The following is a 22093-nucleotide window of genomic DNA, read 5'->3' on the forward strand; positions in this document are numbered from 1 at the left end:
AAAAATGACTACATCTATTGTATTGTGACTAAAATGCAACAAAATGCAAGTTATCAAGGCCCCCGTTTAGTTTTCTAGTGTCCTCCCCCCCCCCCCCCCCCTTTCCGGTTCACATAAGCGGGGCCTCGTTTGTAGCGCCCGAGGCGACTGATGGCTGATGACGTCACTCAGTGGAAATTTCCAAGCCGCCGGTTGTTCACCCAGCACGCGCAAATGACAATGTCGCTTTTTCCCTTAGTTATTCCCACATTTTTAAAGATTACACAAAAACCGCTAAACACAGAAGCATGAACTTTTAAGGGAATAAAGAAAAATGGTGTACAACGTATCAGTCAGTTTGACAAATCACAGCTCCGAAAAATCTACATAGCGCACCACATCAACCACTTTCGCAAACGTTTTCGACTGCTTCGTGGATGGGTACAAAGTTGTCAAACTGCATACGACGTGATTGACCTCTTTTCTGATTGGCTGCCAAGTTTCATTCATATCCAGTCTCGAGAAGCGGTGTGAGAGCAAGTTAAAGACAACAACCTTTGCGTTAGTGCGTCCCACGAAACACCCCCTCGGCGGGGGCCAAAAATCGGCAGAACAAAACGCGCTCGGTGGGCATTGCTAAATGTGATAGATTATGAACAGACAATACTTTAATTATGGCATAGTTTCATAGTAAATACATATGCTGCCTGTTTTTTTCTGTGCACCTTCACATTTGAGTGTGGTTGGAGGATGTCACTGATAGCTCTACTTTTTTTTTCTCTCTTTAGTTTCTGTTTATCTGTCTGGGGGGTTTTCCCGCTGCATTAAAGGATCATTAGTGTGGCGATGTGCTTTTCGTCACTCAATCAAACACAAACAGACCTACATGGTATATGTATTATATCTGATGTTTTGCTGGTGTCCCCAGGTGAAGGTCGTTAAGTATCAGGATGAGCTGGAGGCTGGGAAAAGATCTCGTAAGATGGGCCTAGCCATACCAGAGCAGATTGAGCAGTACCGCAGGAAACTACACAGGAAGGTCAGTTTGCACACCCATGTGCTTGTTTGTTGTTTTTTGTTTGTGTTTTTGTTTTTTGTTGGTTTTTTGTTTTTGTTTCGGTTAAAAGAAGCTCATAAACACAATGCAAAGAAAGAGTATGACAGACAGAAACAAAAAAGGTTTTGTTTAAGTCAAGAGAAAGTATCGTCACGATAGGGCTTATTTAGTGCACGCACACATTATGACGGAGAGAAACAACAAAGATTTAATGCATTGAGTTGTGAAGTCTAATAATCTGATTTTTATTGCACTAACCAAAAGCCTGCTATATTGAGGATGCAAGTATCGGGTTTTTGGTTTTTAAATAGTAACCTTATCTTTAACTAGAAACCTCACTCTAATGGCCACCTGTCTAAGGCAATGACATGTACAGACAATGACTTTCCACTCCTCCTCCCCCCTTGAGTGTTTGGTCAACATTACAGCAACATTATCCAAGACATCTTATGCTGTTGCGAGAGCCGTAAAACCCTATACTAAACTGAACTAACTTATCCAAGACATCAATATAGGTCTAAAATTATAACTTTTGTCCTCCTCAAGGGGTGTTCGTTTTCAACAGTTTCAACTGTATTTAAGAACAGCCCAGTGCAACAAGCAACTCAAATTTATCGTGTTGTTCCTCATTTCTTGTTCTGGGCTTCCTCAGTTCCTGGACCCAATGGACTCCCCTCAGACGGACCGTGAACGAAGCGACAGTGCGGGCAAGAAAAGGTACAGGTCACGGTCAAGCTCTCCACTGCGCAGGGATAGGTCATCTGACCGCTCAGACACACCCAAGAGGAAGAAGAAAGACAAGGACAGAAGGTACAGTCGAAATTGTTTGTGATGACCACCATTTGTTGAGGAGAAAAACCGTTGTCTTAGACATTTATGTAGGTCTGCAAGATTGTTTAAGAACAAGAAATCTAGGTTCTTTGAAATAGAAATGTGAGTGGTTGGCGGGTGCTCTGGTGTGGTTCACTCCTTCTTTCCTACCAAACATCTATCGTCCTGATCTCTCCTCTTTCTTTTTTTGTGTTTGTTATTCTCTTGTAACAACTCTGATCTTTGGCACTTATTTGACCGTATTGTGTTGCAAGTGCCGTAAAACTCGTACTAAAACTGAAATAGAAACCTGGAGACCATGCAAAAGAGCACACATATGGAAGAGGTATTTTGCATTAGTGTTTTCCTTTATATCGAGGTTGACACATATTTTTTGTATGATATGTAGTGTCCTTTCAGTCTTGATTAGACTTTCTATTGACACAGCAGAGAATAAACTTACTTTGAAGTGTTGAAGCAATATAGTCTGTGAACACCTCATATTTGATAATAGCGATGAAAGAAGGTTGGAAAATACTGTGAACATGGTTTCAAATTGAAAACTTGCCCATGTTTGGTACAATATATCCCGACATGGTGTAATCGGACACTTGTCAATAAGCAGTGGGAAGTGGTCTTTTGAGCAGAAGATTGGTTTGGACAAATAGTCGTTAGAGCATGTTTGGCCGTACTTTAACTCGCGGAGTCCTAGCCAGTCCGCAATCTCAATGGTCTATCAGTACTGGCCATTTTCACACTTTTTCAAAACTTCTCAAGCATGTGAATATGACGGTTGTGCCATCATTTTTCACTCAAATAATGATACATTTATTTCTTCTCTTTATAATACTTTTCATTTTACTAGGTTATTTTTCTAACTTTATTTTCCACAAAATGTTTTGATACTGCTCTAGATCCAATTTCAGAAAATATTTCTGTTCATTGAATGTGACAGAAAGTAATACCAAAAATAGATTATTAGAACACAAGAATATGAGGGCTAGGCAGCGCTCGTTAAGGTCTCAACCATTCCCAGATCTATAATTTTTTAATGATAATAAGCGAAGTGAAAAGACATAATTGGGTCTGCAGGCCTCTAGTAGGCCTCCAAAGTGAAAGTAGTTTCTAAATTACTTCTGTATTTTGGAAATCTCCATTAGGAAAATTATTAAGCTAATGCTGCGTACAAAAATTATAAGAATGGCATTATTAGATCGTCTTTGGATAAAAATGTGAAAATCTGATCCTGTCTATGTTCGGGATCAGGGCTCAGCCGATATCTCATCTTTGTGTGGTACCAGGCCGTGGTCAGCTAAATAGTCATTGTTGTAATCAATTTGTAACTTCCTTGGTCTGCTAAATAGTCATTGTTGTAATCAATTTGTAACTTCCTTGGTCTGCTAAATAGTCATTGTTGTAATCAACTTGTAACTTTCTATTATAAGTGTACAGAGCATGTCATCATAACATTGGACTTCCACACAGGGGTGAGAGAAATTGTCTTTTTGCTCTTTGCCAATGCTGATCTCTGATGTCTCTGTCCACAGCCCGAAACGTTCCAAGAGGTCACGGTCAAGGTCAAGATCACCAAGGCGTGGAGGGTCTCGGAGTCCAGGGAGAGAGAGAAAGAAGCACAGGTCACGCAAGCACAGAGATTGAAAGCGTTACTGTTTGTAGTGTACTTTGTAATAAAGTGTTAAATGATTGCCTGCAAAGTTGGGCCGAGAGTCAAATTAAGAAAAGATTTTGAGAAATGTGTCAGGACACAATATATTTAGGCGCTTGTCAAGTTTTGGGTATATGGAGTTATTGGTATCACCCGAAAACATGTTCTTTTGTCTTGCTTTTGATTTTAAAAGATACCCATATCTGTCATGAATAAAAGTCGAAATGTTATCTGCTATTAAAGGAGGGAGGGGTTGCTTGGTGTGAGAAGTAAAATTCACTAGAAAATAGCTGACAAAGTTTGGCAACTTCCAAAGCTTGCTTGTCTTTGAAAACAGCAAATTTGCATTTTTTTATGCCTTTGATCAACATCAACTTTGTCTGTAAAATCCACACAGGAATATGTTTATAAATAGACATGAATGTGTCGAGCCACGAAAAAAAGGTTTGATAAAAATTAACCAAAGGGTTGAAAAAAGCAGTTTTCTACGATTTCATTATTTTGACAAGCATCTATTTCACAATGATGCCACACAAATGATTCTGTAGGCTGGTTTCCACCTAAAACTTGCCCAGGAGAGAATTGCAAGATAGTGTCAGCAGTGGATGGATGTGTGGTTGCCAGCAATTGTGGCCAAGACATTGAATTGTGTATCTCTGTAAAGTATGCTTGGTACATCAGTGGTGTGGTAGTTTGTCTTTATCTGGAAGTGAGTGGAGGTCAGTGCAGATTTTCATAAGCATAAGATTGCCGTGGTCTCATTTTGATGTCTTGCAATGTTGCAATGAATGGGGTTGTTAGATTAAAGAATTTTGTTTTTAAAGACAAGATTCAATTATTTTTTTTTATATGGGGAGAAAGTGTCACGAGTTTTTAAATTCTATGATTACTCCCTTTGTTGATTGCTATTTTTAGTATATATATATATATCGATTATTGCAAGGGAGAACCTCTATATAGGAAGTCTGTAAGAAGGCACACACAGAATGGACAACATGATTTTTGTATCGTGCCAGTGGTTTTAAAAGAGTGCCTGAATTAATGTGAAGCCATAGTGTAAGTAAAGTTATGGTAATGTGTTCGGATGCTGCAAGACAAACGCTCAACGTGAACTTCTTGAGAACTTCTCTTGAAAATGAATGTGGAATGGAAGAGGATGTCTTTTGTACTTCTGAAAATGCAGAAGTTTGTAAAATAATGTATCTAGTGAAGACCCAAGTTGTCATTTGGTATGAGGAGAAGTTTGGATCAAACGTGTGGAGATTGTTATTATAACATGTTGTGAGACTGTTTTGACGTACATGGTACTGTTTTGACTTGTGTAATGACTGTTGCTGTTGCTCATCATGTGGTTAGAGTTTAGTGACTGAGCTGGCAGTGTGGTCTGTGCTTGGCAGGCTGTTGTTCTTCCTTGTTTTGCTCTGGTGATAAGAGACTTGTGTGTGCTGTGTTTTTGTGTGTGAACACTGTATAGGTCAAGTCACATTTGATTAAAGGAAAAATGTTTGGTGTCTTCAGCCTTGCTGTAAGCATTTGTATTTTGCACAGCTGTGTTACTGATTCTGACCACCGATTGCATGTCTGTTTAGCTGCAGGTCTTGATTGTAATGCTTGCACAAGAGCTAGATCTGAATCTCCTTGAATGAAATGACTGAATTAGACTGAGAGCTGCTCTTATTGTGTTTTTGTTCACATGTCGTATTGAAAATAAAAACAGCTAAATACTTGTAAACAAACAGAAACTTTCTTGTGTCATTGGTTTCCGTTTTTAACATTTCTTGATGTCTAGTACAGTGGAGTCCGCTCAAACTGAAATAGCGGGATACTTGGATTTTCTTCGGCTAAGAGAGGTTGCTGAAATGGAAGGAAAAAAAGGGATTGTTTGGTTTAACCTTTTGAGCTCTGACCACCTGAGGCTATCGTGCCCCTCTGTCTAAGCTCCTGAGCGATATGTTACTAACATTCATAAAATCCATATATCCCACTTAGGGTGCAGTAAACACTGTTTTTCGTGTGCGTTTTGTCCCATGCGGGCTAGGCTAGTGGAAGGGTCTCGCTCAACGGTATACCAGTGGCTAGGCATACGATACAGCAGTTTTGTGCGCCACCAGTCTCATGGGTTCAAAGGATTAAACAGACTTCACTGTATTTTGTTTTTAATCAGATGTGTACCTCAGCAAGTGGTGATGTAAATCTAGTAGTTGACCAAGTGGGTGGTTGGCAGGTGCTCTGGTGCATGTTTCTCCTCCTTTCCAATTCCAATCAAGCATCTATCACTATCATCCTAATCTTTGCTCCTTCTTTTCTTTGTATGTTACTATTTGTTACTCTCTGCTAGTAATACTTCTAATCTTCCTCACTTATTATATGACCTATTTGTGTTGCAAATGCTGTAAAACTTGAACTAAAAACACTTGACCAATGGAGACTTCTGTGCAGGGATCATGTCAGCTCCAGGAACTAAGGTTCAAAAGCTGGAAGCTTCCAATATTATAAGCATTTTCCTTTGAGAAATTTCATGAACAAAGGGAGATACATTTTGTCTCACTCAGGTCATGCACAGGTATCTGTGGTGTTGCAGATCTAGCAAGTTCTCTTCCTGTGTTGAGTGGGTTTTTAAAAAAAACTAAAAACTTGAGTACCGGTATCTCTGTCTGCTGGGTTGTTGTATCCCTGTCAGCCTGGGTTGGCCCCAATAGGGAGCAGGTGGTTAGCGGGTACTCTACTAATCTTTGGCACTTATATGACTTCATTGTGTTACAAGTGCTGTAAAACTTACAAATTTTTTCAAAACCTGATAGGGAGGGTTGAAGCAGCTTGGCTCCTAAATTATCTAAATTGTGTCGAAGGGGAGGCAAAACAGCTACACTACAATTCCAATCTTTACTGGTCGTGTCAACACAGGTGGAGAAGTCATGATTTCTATACCGTAACAGTTATAGAAATAAAGCAGAAAGTGTACAGATGTGTACAGAAGGTGTAATGTATCACACAGAAGATAAGGCTGATAGATGTTTATTCAGCAATCTACAAAGATGCGTTCATCCTCAAAAGTTTATTTATTCAGTTATGCTAAGGTCAGCTGGCTTATCTCACAGCGGGGCAACACTATGTTAAAAATTTCAGATTAACAGCACAAAGCTAACTGAGTATTTCAAAGAACACGTATGCAAACAGAAATTTGTGTTCAGTATTCCAGATTTGAAGTAAAAATTTCAACCAACAGCAATCTTTTCGAGGAGAAATTCAGACTTTTTACAGTACAGTAATGATATCAGAATATGTGATATTGATAATGAGTGGAAAAAGTTCCAAGCATTTCTGTACAAATTGCACAAGTGTCCCTTGCCAGAGATAACGCTGTCTTCTACAGAAAGTCTGCAGATTTTACTGTCACTTTTATTTTCTGTTCCTTCTTAATTAATCTTATAGACTATTTTTTTTTAAACATTCCTTTCTTTTCAACCATTAAAAAATTCAGTCATTCGATTTCCATATTTCTATTACATTTTGCATGTAAATATACATTTATATATATCTATATATATGTATGTATACGATAAGGCACAGATTTAACTGAAATTAAAATGAGCAGATCAGAGAACTGACAAAATAGAAGAATTGTTAAAACAAGCAAAAACAATACAGTACGAATAAATGTCTTCAAGTTGTTATTGATTGTCCTATGGCAATTCTTGGTGCATAGCTCAGGGGCAGGTCAATTGCTGCATCTAGAAAGAGCACATTTTCCCCAAGGCACTTTGCTGGTGCTGCATGTTTCTTTAGACCAACATCGTACCATGATCACTTTTCAAGATTACTAAACACAACAGAATTGATCATTAGAGAAAGAATTAGGTTAAAATTTGACAGCAAGATTATACTGACTACTACAACACATTTAATCTTTGGAAAAAAGAATTCAGAAAATGCTTGATCAAAATGTACAGAGGACCATATATATGCTGGTAACAGACAAAAATATGAAGCACCTTTAAATACATGAATGAATCCATTCACAGATTTAATAATACAAAAAAAAAGTAGCACCATCGCGAAATCAGATTTGCAAGTATACAATGCGGAAATTCCAATATTCCCATGCCACTCACACATACATCAGTTATAAATTTTATGTTTTGTGTTTTCCTCATTCACATCAGTCTCAGACATACGCAGTTATGACTAGACAAGACCCCTGTTGAGCCAGCTGGTTGAACGCATGTGTACTTTCTAACCGGGAGAGGAAAATAGTACATGTTCTGGACGGTATCTCTCTCAACTACATGCCTTCTTCCACACCAGATGATAAAAATATACATAATTTGTAACTTCTAGAACTCTGAAATGCAAGTTTTTATTTGTCTCAGTTCAAAATGATCATTACATCATTTATAAAGACACCAATTTTGCAACTCAAGTTCATATTTTTGGTTTTGGTAAGAAAATTCATTTTCCAGAACTCTTTTATCTTTTTCAAATCAATTCTTTGCAGAGCGACATGTTTGATTGATATAATAACAATAATCACATTGTAATTCATCGAAATTGGAAACTTGAGAAGAAGGCATGCCCGGCTGATGTAACCGCAGTGCATGATATCTATGACATCTAAATGTGACTCATTTTTAACAAAAGAAAAAAGCACAATGAGATGAAAGTGTCAGCCGTCTTCGACCAGAAGAAAGATCCACAAAGTGATGGACATCACTTAGTAATATTACTGCCAAGCTCAACAAACAAACAACAAACCAAACCAAAACCCAATGACGGAGAAAAAAAATCTTAAATGAAGTACAAAGAAACCCTAAGATGTGTGACGACACTCTAAAATGTTACTTTTTCACCATCCTAAAGAATTGGGGCCCGGTCGTGTTGTCTTTGATACATACAACACATCGGCTTATTCTCCTCCTCAGGTCCCCAGCCTTGAGCGTTTCTTGCAGTGGGCGACGGAACTGGTCGTCCCTCTCAATGGTGGACATCCAGAAACTGTGGGAGGTGGCGTAGTAGTTGCAGGTGCCTCGTCCGTGGCACTCGATGAATGGCTGGGAGCGGAACGCCTCGAGACAGGAGCCAGGAGACTCCAAGCTCTGGCCAGAACCCTGAGCTCCAGCACCAGTGCTCTGTGAGGGAAACAGGAAAAAAAAAAAAGATGTGAAATGAGGCTTTTTAAAAAGTTTACATGACAGTTTTACAGTACTTGAAACACAAATACGTCACAGTTGTGCGGATGATTGGAGGTGTTACCAGAGAGTAACCTTGAAAGAAAAAGAGATGACATAAGGATGACAGATGTTCGATAGGAAAGAAGGAGCAAACCACACCAGAATACCTGCCTACCACAACCTTGCAACAACAGGCAATGAAGCAATATGAAAAAGATGTGATATGAGGCTGATTATTGTTACAATTAGCAACAGGTGACAAAAAAAAATGATATGAGGCCACATATATGCAAAACAATATTTGGATTGAGGCAACAGAATAAGCCTAAAGGAAATGTTATCTTAATGAATCAAAAGTGAGAATTCTGGAATAATTCCTGATGTCTTCAGTAAAATTCCATCCCAATTTTTAAAATTTTTTTGTTTTATTTTGTTTCTTTTTTTGTTTTATTTTGTTTCTTTTTTTGTTTTATTTTGTTTCTTTTTTTGTTTTATTTTGTTTCTTTTTTTGCCTGCATGTTTGTTACTTAAAGAGATGTGAAAATAAGAAGTGACAAGAAACTGACCAGAACAAAGCTGTAGCCAATCCAGACATCTGACCATCCAGCTGGACACTCGGGTACCATCATAGTCTGACTGTGGACAGCGATGATCTGAGGGGAGAAAACAACAAGGGGTCAAAGACAACCACAACAGTATGTGTCATAACACAGCAAAATCAGGCATTCGTCAATTTTTTTGGCATATGGAGTTATTGGTATCATCTTAAAGGTTGTTCATTTGCCTTTCTAGGGTCGTCTGGTTTCAGAGGTAAAATTAGCGAGCCCCCAAAGTTTGGTGACTTCCATAGCTCTATCCCCATTGTTTTATGCAAAAAGAAATCTGAAATTATGCAAACTGAACCCAAAAATGTGAAATTATACAATTCTGTTAATTTTAACAAAGAATGATAAAGGAAAATAATCAGAAATTATGCAAAAAATAATCAAATTTTGCTAAATTATGCGGAGTGCATAAAACCACCAGGACAGATAGCTTAAGAATCCTTGGAAACTGAAAATTTGAATTTGACGTGCCTTTAATCAACATTTTTCCATAAAATCCACATTTAAAAGTATTTTTGACTGGACCAACAACAACACCAACAACAATAAGATCTTACAGGTGATGGTGTCTCGCAAACGGCACAGCGACTAATGTAGGGTCGGATCTGCTCCCCACTGACTGGCTGCATCATGTTGGTCATGGGCTGTGGTGTGCTCAGCCAGTAGCTGTAGTCTGAACGTGTGGCCACATTACACACGTTGTTGATGTTACAGAACATCAGGGGCATCGGGTGGAAGCGACGAAGACAGGAACCAGCGGTGCCTGGAAAGAACACAAGGAAGATCTTTGAAAAAATTGGAATAAAATACAGAGAGGATATTTGATGAACAGAAAAAAATACTGGGAGGGTTTTTCAAAAAGATCATTTGAAAAATAGGAAAACGTTTAGGGAAAAATCTTTAGAGTATGAAAAAAAAAAATAGAGGGAAAATATGTTTTTAAAAAAGGGAACAAATACAAGGAAGACCTTTGAAAAATAGGAAAAATATACAAGGAAGATTTTGAAGAATAAGGGGAAAAAGACAGTATGGCAAGACATGGGTTGGTAACTAATATTGACCATGACAAACTTTATTGTTGTCTACATTTTCAGGACACACACACACACACACACACACACACACACACACACACACATACACACACACACACTCTCTCTCTCTCTCTCTCTCTCTCTCTCTCTCTCTCTCTCTCTCTCTCTCATAGCGCATTTTCTGGTTCATGGTGGGGAATGAATCAAGTGGCATTTCTCTTTGCAACCAAAAGAAAACAACAAACAAGAGCAGGAATTGAACAGTTTCCCTACAAAACATGACATTCATTTCTCCAGTTATCTCATATATGAATAATCTTGAGCAACTTTGTTTTTAGAGTAAACATGTAAACATGATGCATGGCAAAGTTGATATTCGATGTATATTGTCATCCACGTTGGATTCTTATCCTATTAATTGATGAGATCTCCACTCACTTTTGACCAAAACACAACATATCCACATTACAATAAAGAGGGAGGAAAAGAACCGCTAACAAACTTTTATCGACCAAAAGCAAAGTCACATGACTCCAGGAAAGAACTTGGTCGGTGCTTACAGGATATGTTCTATTCTGTCAAAAAAATATACCGGTTTTTCCGTGTTTTGTAAAGAGAGCATCACTTTCTGCAGTTCTTTAAAGAAGAAAATTGTGCAATATGGGAAAACAATTTCTACTCTGGAATGGGCTCAATCTTTTTACATATGACAGTTCTAATTTTGGCCAAACTTTAAAAATGTTATTTGTCTTCAAACTGTTCGGTTGGACCCAAAGCGTACCAAGATCTTGTCCATGTGAGCGTCCATTGCCCATCACAAAGAGCAGAGAGTAACCCTCCCACAGCAAGGAGGTGCCAAATGGGCAGGTAGGGACCAGAGAATCCTGGCTATGTCTGCAAAAAGAATAAAGAGCATTTTGATGAATTATACAGAAAAAAAGTAATCGTGTTTCATAATATTCGAAACAGGATGTACCAAAGACAGAAATTTATTTTCATAAGTAAACTCCTGTGCAACAAGGTTTGGGATCCATTAAAAGTGAATTTAAAGAAGCATCCATTGCTTTTATATAAACAGAGACAGATCTTTATCAAGTAATATTAATTTTTTGAAAAGCAGCTTTAGGTCAGACCTTAACATGATTGTTATTCAAGTTCTAATAGAACTTCCTTAAAAATGACAACAAAACTAACAGATTGAGTGACTTCTGTAAAACTGTGCTTATCAGAAAGTCAAATACACTGATTTAATTTTCTCACATCCTGTTTTTTTTTCTTTCTGAAAAACTATTTTTTAATTTTATTCAGCTAAAAAAAAAACGTTATCTATATTCTTCTAACTGAACATATATAGAAAGCAAATTTTAAATAGGAGAAACATTGATGCATAATTAATGACTTATTTAAAGAATTATAAATGGAAAAAAACATCGATAAACTTTTATCGACCACAAATGAAGTCACACGACTGGAAAAAAGGACTTGATTGGCATACAGGGGATATGTTTTGGTTTATTAAAAAAAAAGGTTGACCTCTATCATCATTTTTTTCTAAAGCATTGTCTTACTGCACTTTTTTAAAGAAGAAAAAAAAAATCACATTTTGTGAATAAAGAAGTTGACTCTGGCATGTGCCTCAGCTTTCTAGATATGACAGTACTAGTTTCAGCCAAATTTCGAAAATGCCATTTGTCTCTTTTTTTATCTAACTGTTTACATCTTGCATCAAGATCTTTTTTACTATATAGTACCTGAAAAAAAGGAAAAATCTGAACAATGTCAGAAATGTAGATTTCCAAGTTTATTTGAAAAATGAGTGCCTCGGAGAATCCATCTGAGCACTCAAAAGTATTTAAAAAAATAAAAAGTCCTATTTACCTCTTTCCAAGTCTATCCTAAGGGGAGGAGCGACCCTTGATTTGGCAGATTTTGGGTCAGGCTATGCAAATTTTCTGTTGGCTGATTTTTGAAGATCAACCAGTTTTTTGTCCAAAAATAGCATGGATACATTTGAGAAAGTGTTTATTCTCCACGTAAATTGCCTTTGAAAACATGACGACGGGTTAATATAGTGAATTTTCACAATAATAGTCAGTTTTCGCAAAATGAAATTTGTTTGCAGTTTTTTCCCTACTCCTTCCTTAGTTTTCATCATTTTGAAATGAAACTTTCAGGAGACATAGATGGCAAGGCTGCCATTAATGTAACTGAGAGATATTTGCGAAAACAATAACACTTTTCCATTGGCAAGCGATTACGCAATCTAAATTTTTAAAAAGTTTTTTATACTTTGGGAAAATTCTCATATATTTTTTTCTTTTGCACTTATTGAAATAAGCTTGCTGTTACTCTGATAGGGTCTGGTTCAGGTATACTCTCACCACATTTGGTCAAATTTGGTCGGTAAATAAGAAAGCCTTAGGGATCTGAAATTCATTGTTTATTTTCAAGATGGCGGCCATCTCCATAGCAACTGCTGTTGCTATGCCAAAATAAAATGGCATATCAAGAGATTTTACTATGCCTTACTTATATGTGTACTTAGATTTGATCTTGGGCAACAGACATAGAAAATGGTCCTCAAGGGTAGCTCCTCCCGTGGACTATCAATAAAAATGCTATTTTTACTACCCATAAAAATTACAGAGTGAACAAACTACAGCATTTTGACAAATTCAAGAGTTTGGGCAAAAAACCTGGAGTGGCGTTTTGCCAAATAGAACTCGCCTGGTGAAGATAATGCCAGGACCTGTGCCTGGACCACCTGCGCCTCCTGCGTCACCAGGGAAACCACGGTTGCCAGGTAAACCTGGAAGTCCATCAAGGCCGTTCATGCCTGGCAGACCTGGGCGACCATTGTTTCCGGGGAGACCAGGGAAGCCGCGGTCACCGTCAAAACCTGGAAAACCTTTACGGCCCTCAGGACCTGGATCGCCTAAAGAGAAGATTGTAATGTGTCGGGGTTAATCAACAGAGAACATGGGATGAGAAAATGTGTCAGGGTAATCAACAGAGAACTTGGGATGGGAAAATGTGTCAGGGTAATTAACAGAGAACATGGGATGAGAAAAATGTGTCAGGGTAATCAACAGAGAACATGGGATGAGAAAATGTGTCAGGGTAATCAACAGAGAACATGGGATGAGAAAACGTGTCAGGGTAATCAACAGAGAACATGGGATGAGAAAACGTGTCAGGGTAATCAACAGAGAACATGGGATGAGAAAATGTGTCAGTGTAATCAACAGAGAACATGGGATGAGAAAATGTGTCAGGGTAATCAACAGAGAACATGGGATGAGAAAATGTGTCAGGGTAATCAACAGAGAACATGGGATAAGAAAATGTGTTGGGGTAATCAACAGAGAACATGAGTTGAGAAAATATGTCTGGTTAACCTAAAGGAAAGATGGGAAGAAGAAATATGTCACGGTAGCCTATTCAGAAGATGGGATTAGGACATGTGTCTTGTAAAATAAGTTGGGAACAGGAAATACGTAAAGGTAACCTATAGAGCAAACCTACTTTTAAAAAAGATGGGAAGAGGAAAGGTGTCAAGTTAGAGTAACATACAGAAGAGATGGAGAGAGGAAATGATGTCAGGCACAAACAAAAGTTGTTCTACAAGATGGTCACTCATTCGGTACTGTGCAGAACTGGCTTAATTCCCCTGTAGGTTACCAACTCATTCCATTGGATATAAATTACTGCTACTGTGCCAATTCATGATGCATCACCAAAGTGCCAACAATCTCTGGTTTTAGCTCACAGGTTGGCTGGGCATACAATTATTTTCCGTTACCATTCATTATTTTAGTTTTATTCACTTTTCCAAAATCTTCGTTCATTTTCCTTCAGTTTAATGGGCCTATATAATATGACCATATAATTTGATAAAATACAAGCAACATAATTCTGCTCAAAGTGAGCACCCCAGTACGTCTGCAAGGCAGACAATAATTTGAATAGCACAGTCGTGGATTTTTACCCTGCCATGTAATAACTTTTGATTTAAAGAGCTACAATTTCCTCATCTAATGCCCTTGTCTAACAGTGTCAAGCCATGTGGGTGTCTTCAAGACTCAACACTAGGGATTCAAATCCATCTAATGCCATCTCCAAACCTCACCTTGCCCCCCACCCCTTTCCTCGCCAACCCCCCCCCCCCCCCCAAACCCCATCCTCCACTATCCATTTTGTCTGACTTACCATTATCTCCTGGCAGTCCTGGAATACCAGGGCCGCCATTTGTGCCGTTCTCTCCGCCCTCTCCCTTCCGTCCTTCCACAATTTGCTGGGCACCGGAGACTCCGTCCGCACCCTTCAGACCTGGGTAACAAGGCCAAGGTAATAACAAGTCATAATAATAGATTTATAATAAAATAATAATAGTAATAATAATAATAATAATAATAATAATAACAATAACAACAACAATAATAACAATTATAATAATAGTATTAATAACAATAATTTTTAAAAAATAATAACAATAACAGTAATAATAATAACAACAGTAATAATAATGATAATAACAATAATAATAGTAATAACAATGATAATAATAATAATGATGATATATTATCATTATTATTATTATTATCCTTATTACTATTTTTATAGTTTAAGCTATAGAATAAAACACTGGTAGGAAAACTTTTAAAAATCTCAACTCTATAACCTAATACCGGAAGAACCAGGCTTAGTGACTAGACTAATTTTAAAGTGCTGCTGAATAAATTACTCGTACCTGGAAAACCAGCCTCTCCTTTACGTCCTCTCAGTCCAGTGAAGCCAGATTCTCCTCTGAAACCTTTGGGTCCGGGCAGACCAGTAAGTCCATCCTCGCCAGGCATACCTATCATACCGGGAAGGCCGTCCAATCCGGGCAGACCCTGGCACAAGGAGGGGAAAAAAGAAGAGACAAAAAGATAAATATAATAATTTGATATGAAGATAACAACTGCATTTATACAACACATGTCCATGCTTTATAGCTTGCTCTATGCACTTTACAATTAGTATTATTACCTCAGTAGACCCTGGCACATAGGTTAAAAAAAGAAGAGGCAAAAAGATAAACATTATTGCAATAATAATAGTAATAATAATAAAATTCAAATAAAGTGTCTTTTTCAAGAGAGCAACATTAAGCCTGTGACAGGATTTGAACCCATGATCTTCAGGTTGAGAGTCCGAAAGCTTTACTATAAGTCACCTATGATACACATATCCATGCCTCCCATCCAAAGAAGAACCGATGAGCACCTGCTTCCCATGTTGCCAGTGTTTCATACCCCAAATAAAGCCCCTTTACTTGGTAGGGTAACCCTTTCGAAACTCAATTCTTACACATCTTTATCCACAGGCACCTACTGAAAAAAACAATAGATCCTGAACTTTTCAGACCCGATGGAAATGAGTACACTGGGGCTCAAGATAAATGGATAGTTATGTCTCATACATCTCGTATCAAGACTGATTTAACATAATGTATAACAACATCTCGTATCAAGACTGATTCAACATAATGTATAATATCTCGTATCAAGCCTGATTTAACATGTTTAACAACTTGTAACAAGATTAAAATTGTTTTCACTCACTTATAGAGCTTTAAGAGATTTGTAATTTGATTCTCAGTTTCTTTCAATATGGATTTTTTGTTCATGCCATTCTTTAACAAGTAACTTGTTTGTGTAAGATTTTTTTTGTATGGAAGTAAGAGAGAGAGAGAGAGAGAGAGAGAGAGAGAGAGAGAGAGAGAGAGAGAGAGAGAGAGAGAGAGAGAGAGAGAGAGAGAGAGAGAGAGAGAGAGAGAGAGAGAGAGAGGGACGGACGGACGGACGGACGGACGGACGGACGGACGGACAGACAGACAGACAGACAGACAGACAGACAGACAGACAGACAGACAGACAGACAGACAGACAGACAGACAGAAACAGAGATAGAGACTGAGGACATGTGCATAAGATAAAGATAGTAAGAGACAGAGAGAGAGAGAGAGAGAGAGAGACAAGCACATAAACATTTACCCTCTACACAGAACTTACATCTTCTCCCATACGTCCTCTCTCTCCGTCAAATCCAGGCTCTCCTTGCAGACCAGGAAGGCCATTTTCTCCACGCTCACCGTTAAAACCTGGCAGGCCAGGCTGGCCAGCACCACCCTTGGCACCAGGACGACCTGACGGAGTGAGAAACAGGAACCGAACCTCAACTCTCAGTATACAATGTAACAGTTCAGCTGACAAACTGTCAAAACCATTAGCCCGACACATCAGTTGAACATGACATTTAACACTGCTCAGTTATTTATGGTGTAAACAGAAATATAAGAAACCCCAGCCAATCCATGTTACTTATAATCTATTGTTGAAGTTTGTATTTGTGTCCCAATGTGGTGGAATCAGGCTCTCGTTAATTTTGGGGCATGTAGAGTTATTGGTATCATCTTAAAGTGTGTTCATTTGTCTTCCTTTGGATGAAAAAAATTTCCATTTATCCTGACTCTCTCTCTCTCTCTCTTTCTCTCTCTTTCTCTCTCTTTCTCTTTCTCTCTCTCTCTCTCTCTCTCTCTCTCTCTCTCTCTCTCTCTCTCTCTCTCACACACATGCATACACACAACAAACATACACACATCCCACACTCAAACGCACTGTTAAATGTTTTATTTATATGTTCAATAAACAATAATAAACCCAAAGAGGAAACCAACAACAAAAGCAGAACGTACTGAAGTGTTCCAAAAATGTTCACTATTGTTTTCAGCAGTCTCTTCTACCAAACAATTGTTATTCAGAGAACAGCTTTTGTTTTTTTAAACCAAAATGATCTGGGAAGCAGTCCCGTCAAAAGAACTATAATACAATGAGCAGCTTATGTTGTTTTTGGGGTTTAAAAAAAACAAAAAAACAAAACCAACTTAAGATATTTTCCAATCAAAAGGGCTCTTCAACAGAAAGCAAAGACTTGACAGATTGTTTTACCAGAAGGACTCTTATACAGAAAACAGCTATTGATCTTTTTAATCTAAACTAAACTGGAAGGCTGTCCAAGCAGAAAGAGTCGTATACAGAAAGACTCCTACACAGAAAGAAACTTCAGGTTTTAAAATCTAAACCGATCTGGGAAACCAACCAATCAAAAGAAATTCTATACAGAAAGCAACTTTATGGGTCTTTAATTTAATCCAACCTGGGAGTCCATCAAATCCAGATTCTCCTCGGAAACCTTTGGGTCCATCGGGGGCAACACTAGGCTCTCCCTTCTGTCCTTGGAAGCCGGGGTTTCCAGGGCGGCCGTCCTCTCCCATAAATCCTCTCTGACCATCCATACCCTGGAGACCAGGGATACCATCCACGCCAGGCATGCCAGGGCGACCTGCACACAGCAACAAACAAAAGCAATTAAATGAAGGGACAGCAACAAACAAATCAAGGAACAGACAAAAACAAATGAAAAAACAGACACAAACACAGACACAAACAAACGAAAAGACAGAAACAAACAAAAATGAAGGGACAGACACAAACAAATGAAGAAAGAAAAAAGAGATTAAGGTTTTCAGAAATGTTTGTCTGTGGGCTTGAGTGAATGTTAACATACTTGGCTTGAATGATTTAAAGAGAAGAATTTATTTTCAATCATCGAATGACAACCCCTCCCCCCCAAAAAAAAACCAACAAACATCTTGAAACCAGCTTGACTGAAAGTACGACCCGCATAGGCATATAGGAATTTTCCTTAGTATTTTTTCCCAGCAACAAATATCCCCCTTTCAGCAACAAATATACCCTTAATATATTCTTTTTATTTCTTTTATCAAATTATGGTACCATCAGTGCTGCAAGCCATTTATTTAACACTTTGCAGTCACACAGCCAGCAGTACAAAATACCCCATCTGGTCACCGAGCCAGGAGAGCGACTGCAACCGACTTCTTGGGCCTGGCACAGAAGTGCACCAGGTGACCGGAACGGATAATTTTCACCCGCGCATTATAGAGCCAAGTGACCGAAAAGTGTTAAAAACTAACAAAATCTTAGTAGCATGAAATGCAATGCTATTTAAAACACCCTGACTCTTGCAAGCATAATATTATGCATTCAGCAACTTTTAAACTGTGTGGGTCGTCAGAGGGTGCCACTGGTAGGTCCTATCTCTTTTCTTCCCCCCATCCCTATTGATCTATTGATCCTGTATAGATGTCTTACCTGTTCCTTGCATTAGAAGACTGTAATTTAATTGTGTCAGTGTGACTTTTTAAACTCTGAGACGGGGCCCTCTTTTGGTACAAAATCTAAAATTGACAAATATGTTACTAAATTTGTCACTAAATGAAACAAGTGAACCTATTTCTATTATTTTTCATCTAACGAATGAAATCCCGGTAAAAGAGACTTGTTTTGGGCAATTGCTGAAAAGTAATTTGGCGTCGAAGTCGTCATAAAGGTATGTACCCAAGCCACGGCCAATGGTTCATCGGCACAGTGATTCCGACCGCGAGCCGCTGGGAGTGGCTTGCCGGAGATAGGGAATTAATCTAACAAAAAAAACCCTAACAAACAAAATTGTTGTGTGTTGTACCTGGGGGTCCTGGGGGGCCATCCACTCCGGGGCGTCCAGGGAAACCATCGTCACCTGGCTGGCCAGCCTCCCCATCAAATCCTCTCTCACCAGCAAATCCTGGCAGGCCACGTCCACCGGGACGTCCTGGGAGGCCAGGTAGGCCATCATCGCCTCCAAGGCCAGGGAGACCTGGCAAACCATCCACACCGGGCAGTCCTGAGGGGAAAGGTGAATACAAAAATTTGAGAGTGTTTGTTGGTGGGTGTGTGTGTGTATGGTGTGCCTGTTTGTGTGTGTGTGTGTGTGTGTGTGTGCGTGTGTGTGTGTGTGTGTGTGTTTATGTGTGTGTGTTTATGTGTGTGTGTGTGAGTGTTTGTGTGTGTGTGTGTGTGTGTGTGTGTGTGTGTGTGTGTGTGTGTGTGTGTGCATGGTGTATGTAGTATAAAGGGGGGTGGGCTATGGGGGAACAAAAATCAAGAATCTGAGTCATTCTCCAATTCAAGATTGCTATTCAAATCTCTTAACTATACAGCTGTTTTTCACATTATATCTCACTATCCCCTTCCAATAGGTTGTCAATAATTAACTCATTCGCTACGCCGAGCCGTGGGGGGCGGCGCGGCTAAAGTGCCGTCAGTACGCTAAGCCGTCCCAGGCGGCTTGAGAACCGACGTTCAATTTTAGCTTGGTTTCTATTCCAATCCACATATCCATGTTAAAATAAGGGTCATAATATAAAGTTGCCTTCCGGGTCAAGCGTTTCCACCGAAAATCGGAAATTTTGATTCAGTTTTGAAACACGATTTCGTAGTTTATTCGACTTTGTTTTATCATGAAGCCAAAATTATACCCAGACACCAGCCTTAGTACTTTTACACAACTAAATCTATCACTATTTTGCCCACTAAAGAAATGTAGGACTCTTCTTTATAATATTGATACTATAGGACGCAAATTATCGGTGCACTGTAATTGAGAAATCAATATTTTTGAGTGCTAGATCTACGCCTAGATCTAAATAGTCAAAATATTTTTTTTCTCCCCAAAATCACTACTTTTGGGTGAAATTACTAAAAAAAAAGTACCACTCAAGACATGTGTAGGTTAATTCCAAACGCAATTCTGAATAATTCCATATAAAATACGTATATTTTTTTCTGATTGTGATCCTTTTTTCAAAATTATTTTTTTTAAATGTTTTTTTCAATATCGGATGTTATGATCCAAATGTACAAATATTATGGAATGTATGTAAATAACTGCACATTTTTCAATATTTTCCTGTTCTATATACAGTTATGTTTATTTTGATGTATCATTTGACTAGGTGCAAACATATTTGTTGAGTTTCACCTGAGATTATAAATTTTTTATTTTTCAATTTTATCCGCATCCAATCACAATTGTGTTGCATAATCGCCTCTTACAGGAACCAAAGTTGAAAAATACGCAAATAAATAATACGGATGTATTCTACAAACCATACTGAAAATGTTGGTATATAATGTATTGATATTTATTTGAATGTATGACCCCAAAGACCTGTGAACTGCGCACTAGTCATCATCTCATTTCGCCCTCCCGAAAAAAATTCGCCCACAAGCCGAAAATAATACGTAGCGAATGAGTTAATATATTTAGCATGGTGAATGAGGTATATCTAGATCTATATCCAAAATTGTCAGTGACACAAAAACTTAAATGGCAGCAGAAATTTAATTCTAGCAGTACAGAAAAACCCCCGAAATTAATTCTGGCTGAAAAGAGTTATATATGTTGATAAATGAAACCAACCACTGACAAAATCTTATATAAAGACACATGTGTGTCACAGGCGCACAGAAAAGCAATGAGCCACAGTCACTATGTGGGTCATTTCAGTGGTCTGGAAAAGTATAACACACCCTGTGCGGCGCATGGATCTTTGCTAGCCCCTACCTAGACTGTGCGATACGCCCCTTCAACTCACCATCATTTCCAGTCATGCCGTCAAATCCTGGCAGACCAGGCTGGCCAGGGAAACCGTCTTCACCCTGATCACCAGGGAATCCGCTGATACCATCATCGCCAGGCAGACCCAGACGTCCAGGTGCGCCAGGAAGGCCAGGCAGACCATCAAGGCCAGGATCTCCCTAAAGAAATCAATAATAGTAATAATTATTGTTATAACAATAATAATAATAACAATAGCTCTAATAATAGTAAACATAATAATAAAACTAATGAAACTAATAATAATAATAATAATAATAATAATAATAATGGGAATTTAAATTCCCTATAATCTCCAGAAGGCTTGCAGCAGAATTATCCCCTCAAATAACAAATCAAAAGACAGAAAATGTCTTTTATGTGTTTTCTAAAACACACACACACACACACACACACACACACACACACACACACACACACACACACACACACACACACACACACACACACACACACACACACACACACACACACACACACACACAGAGTTCCCAGATCCATACTCATTATCCATTATCACAAGCACAATTTACTGACAGAGGATAGCGTTGAACAAGTGTGTCCTTAGGCTTTTCTTTAACTTCCTCTCTGGTATTATAATAGGCCCACACATTTCTTTCGGGAGAGAATTCACGCTGTTCTCATGAAGGAAAGCAGGTCATATACATCAAAGGTGAGAGTAATATTGCTTTAAATTATATCGGCTCCTCTTCTGGGTCTCCTTCTATTTCTTGTTTACGTGGCTTGAGTGAGAAAAAATGGTTAACAGCATATTCTGTTGTTTTACAGTTAGCCTCTTCACCACCACAAATAGACGACCTGTTTAACTCTATCCTTACGATGTGTTTTACTATCGTATCCATACCACGTGGGGAACTCTCCAAAAAGGAAATTTACTTGTTAATCCGATCCGTAAGCTTTGCATAGCAATCTGTCAAAATTATTTTTTGAGAAATACTGAAAGTTTCAAAGAGATCTTTGCACTAGAAGTATTCTAAAATGTGAAGAATACACCCAGGACGTACGGATAGGGTTAAGGAACTGTTTTAGCGAGTATATCCATCTGCCAACTGAGACATTGTATCCCTCTCAGCCTGGGATTACTCTGCCAGTCATAGTTGAAGCAGCCCACCTCCTAAATGATCTAAATTGTGTCGATGGGGCGTAAAACATTAACAATTTTACAATTTAACACTTCAAGCCCCATG

General features: G+C 38.5%; 2 protein-coding genes across 4 annotated transcripts in view; one reads left to right on the forward strand and one right to left on the reverse strand.

Annotated features, from left to right (window-relative positions):
• Positions 1-5250, forward strand: part of LOC101859346 (U2 snRNP-associated SURP motif-containing protein) — a 38204-nt gene extending 32954 nt beyond the window's left edge. For all 3 annotated transcript variants that reach the window (XM_013085486.1, XM_013085485.2, XM_005103568.3), the window contains exons 22-24: positions 908-1018; positions 1689-1846; positions 3394-5250. In XM_013085486.1, coding sequence (XP_012940940.1) covers positions 908-1018; positions 1689-1846; positions 3394-3505 — 381 coding nt within the window. In that variant the 3' untranslated portion in view covers positions 3506-5250. The remainder of the gene's footprint in view (positions 1-907; positions 1019-1688; positions 1847-3393) is intronic.
• Positions 5251-8184: 2934 nt separating this feature from the next.
• Positions 8185-22093, reverse strand: part of LOC101860986 (collagen alpha-5(IV) chain) — a gene marked incomplete in the record, with an annotated part of 52587 nt that continues 38678 nt past the window's right edge. Inside the window, 11 exon segments of the mRNA XM_013085487.2 lie at positions 8185-8638; positions 9247-9333; positions 9843-10048; positions 11101-11213; positions 13047-13254; positions 14529-14648; positions 15070-15214; positions 16376-16509; positions 17520-17705; positions 18912-19109; positions 20863-21025. Of these exon segments, the coding sequence (XP_012940941.1) occupies positions 8348-8638; positions 9247-9333; positions 9843-10048; positions 11101-11213; positions 13047-13254; positions 14529-14648; positions 15070-15214; positions 16376-16509; positions 17520-17705; positions 18912-19109; positions 20863-21025 (1851 nt within the window).

Source organism: Aplysia californica, unplaced genomic scaffold, assembly GCF_000002075.1.
Source record: "Aplysia californica isolate F4 #8 unplaced genomic scaffold, AplCal3.0 scaffold00379, whole genome shotgun sequence".
NCBI classification, from domain to species: Eukaryota; Metazoa; Mollusca; class Gastropoda; order Aplysiida; family Aplysiidae; genus Aplysia; species Aplysia californica.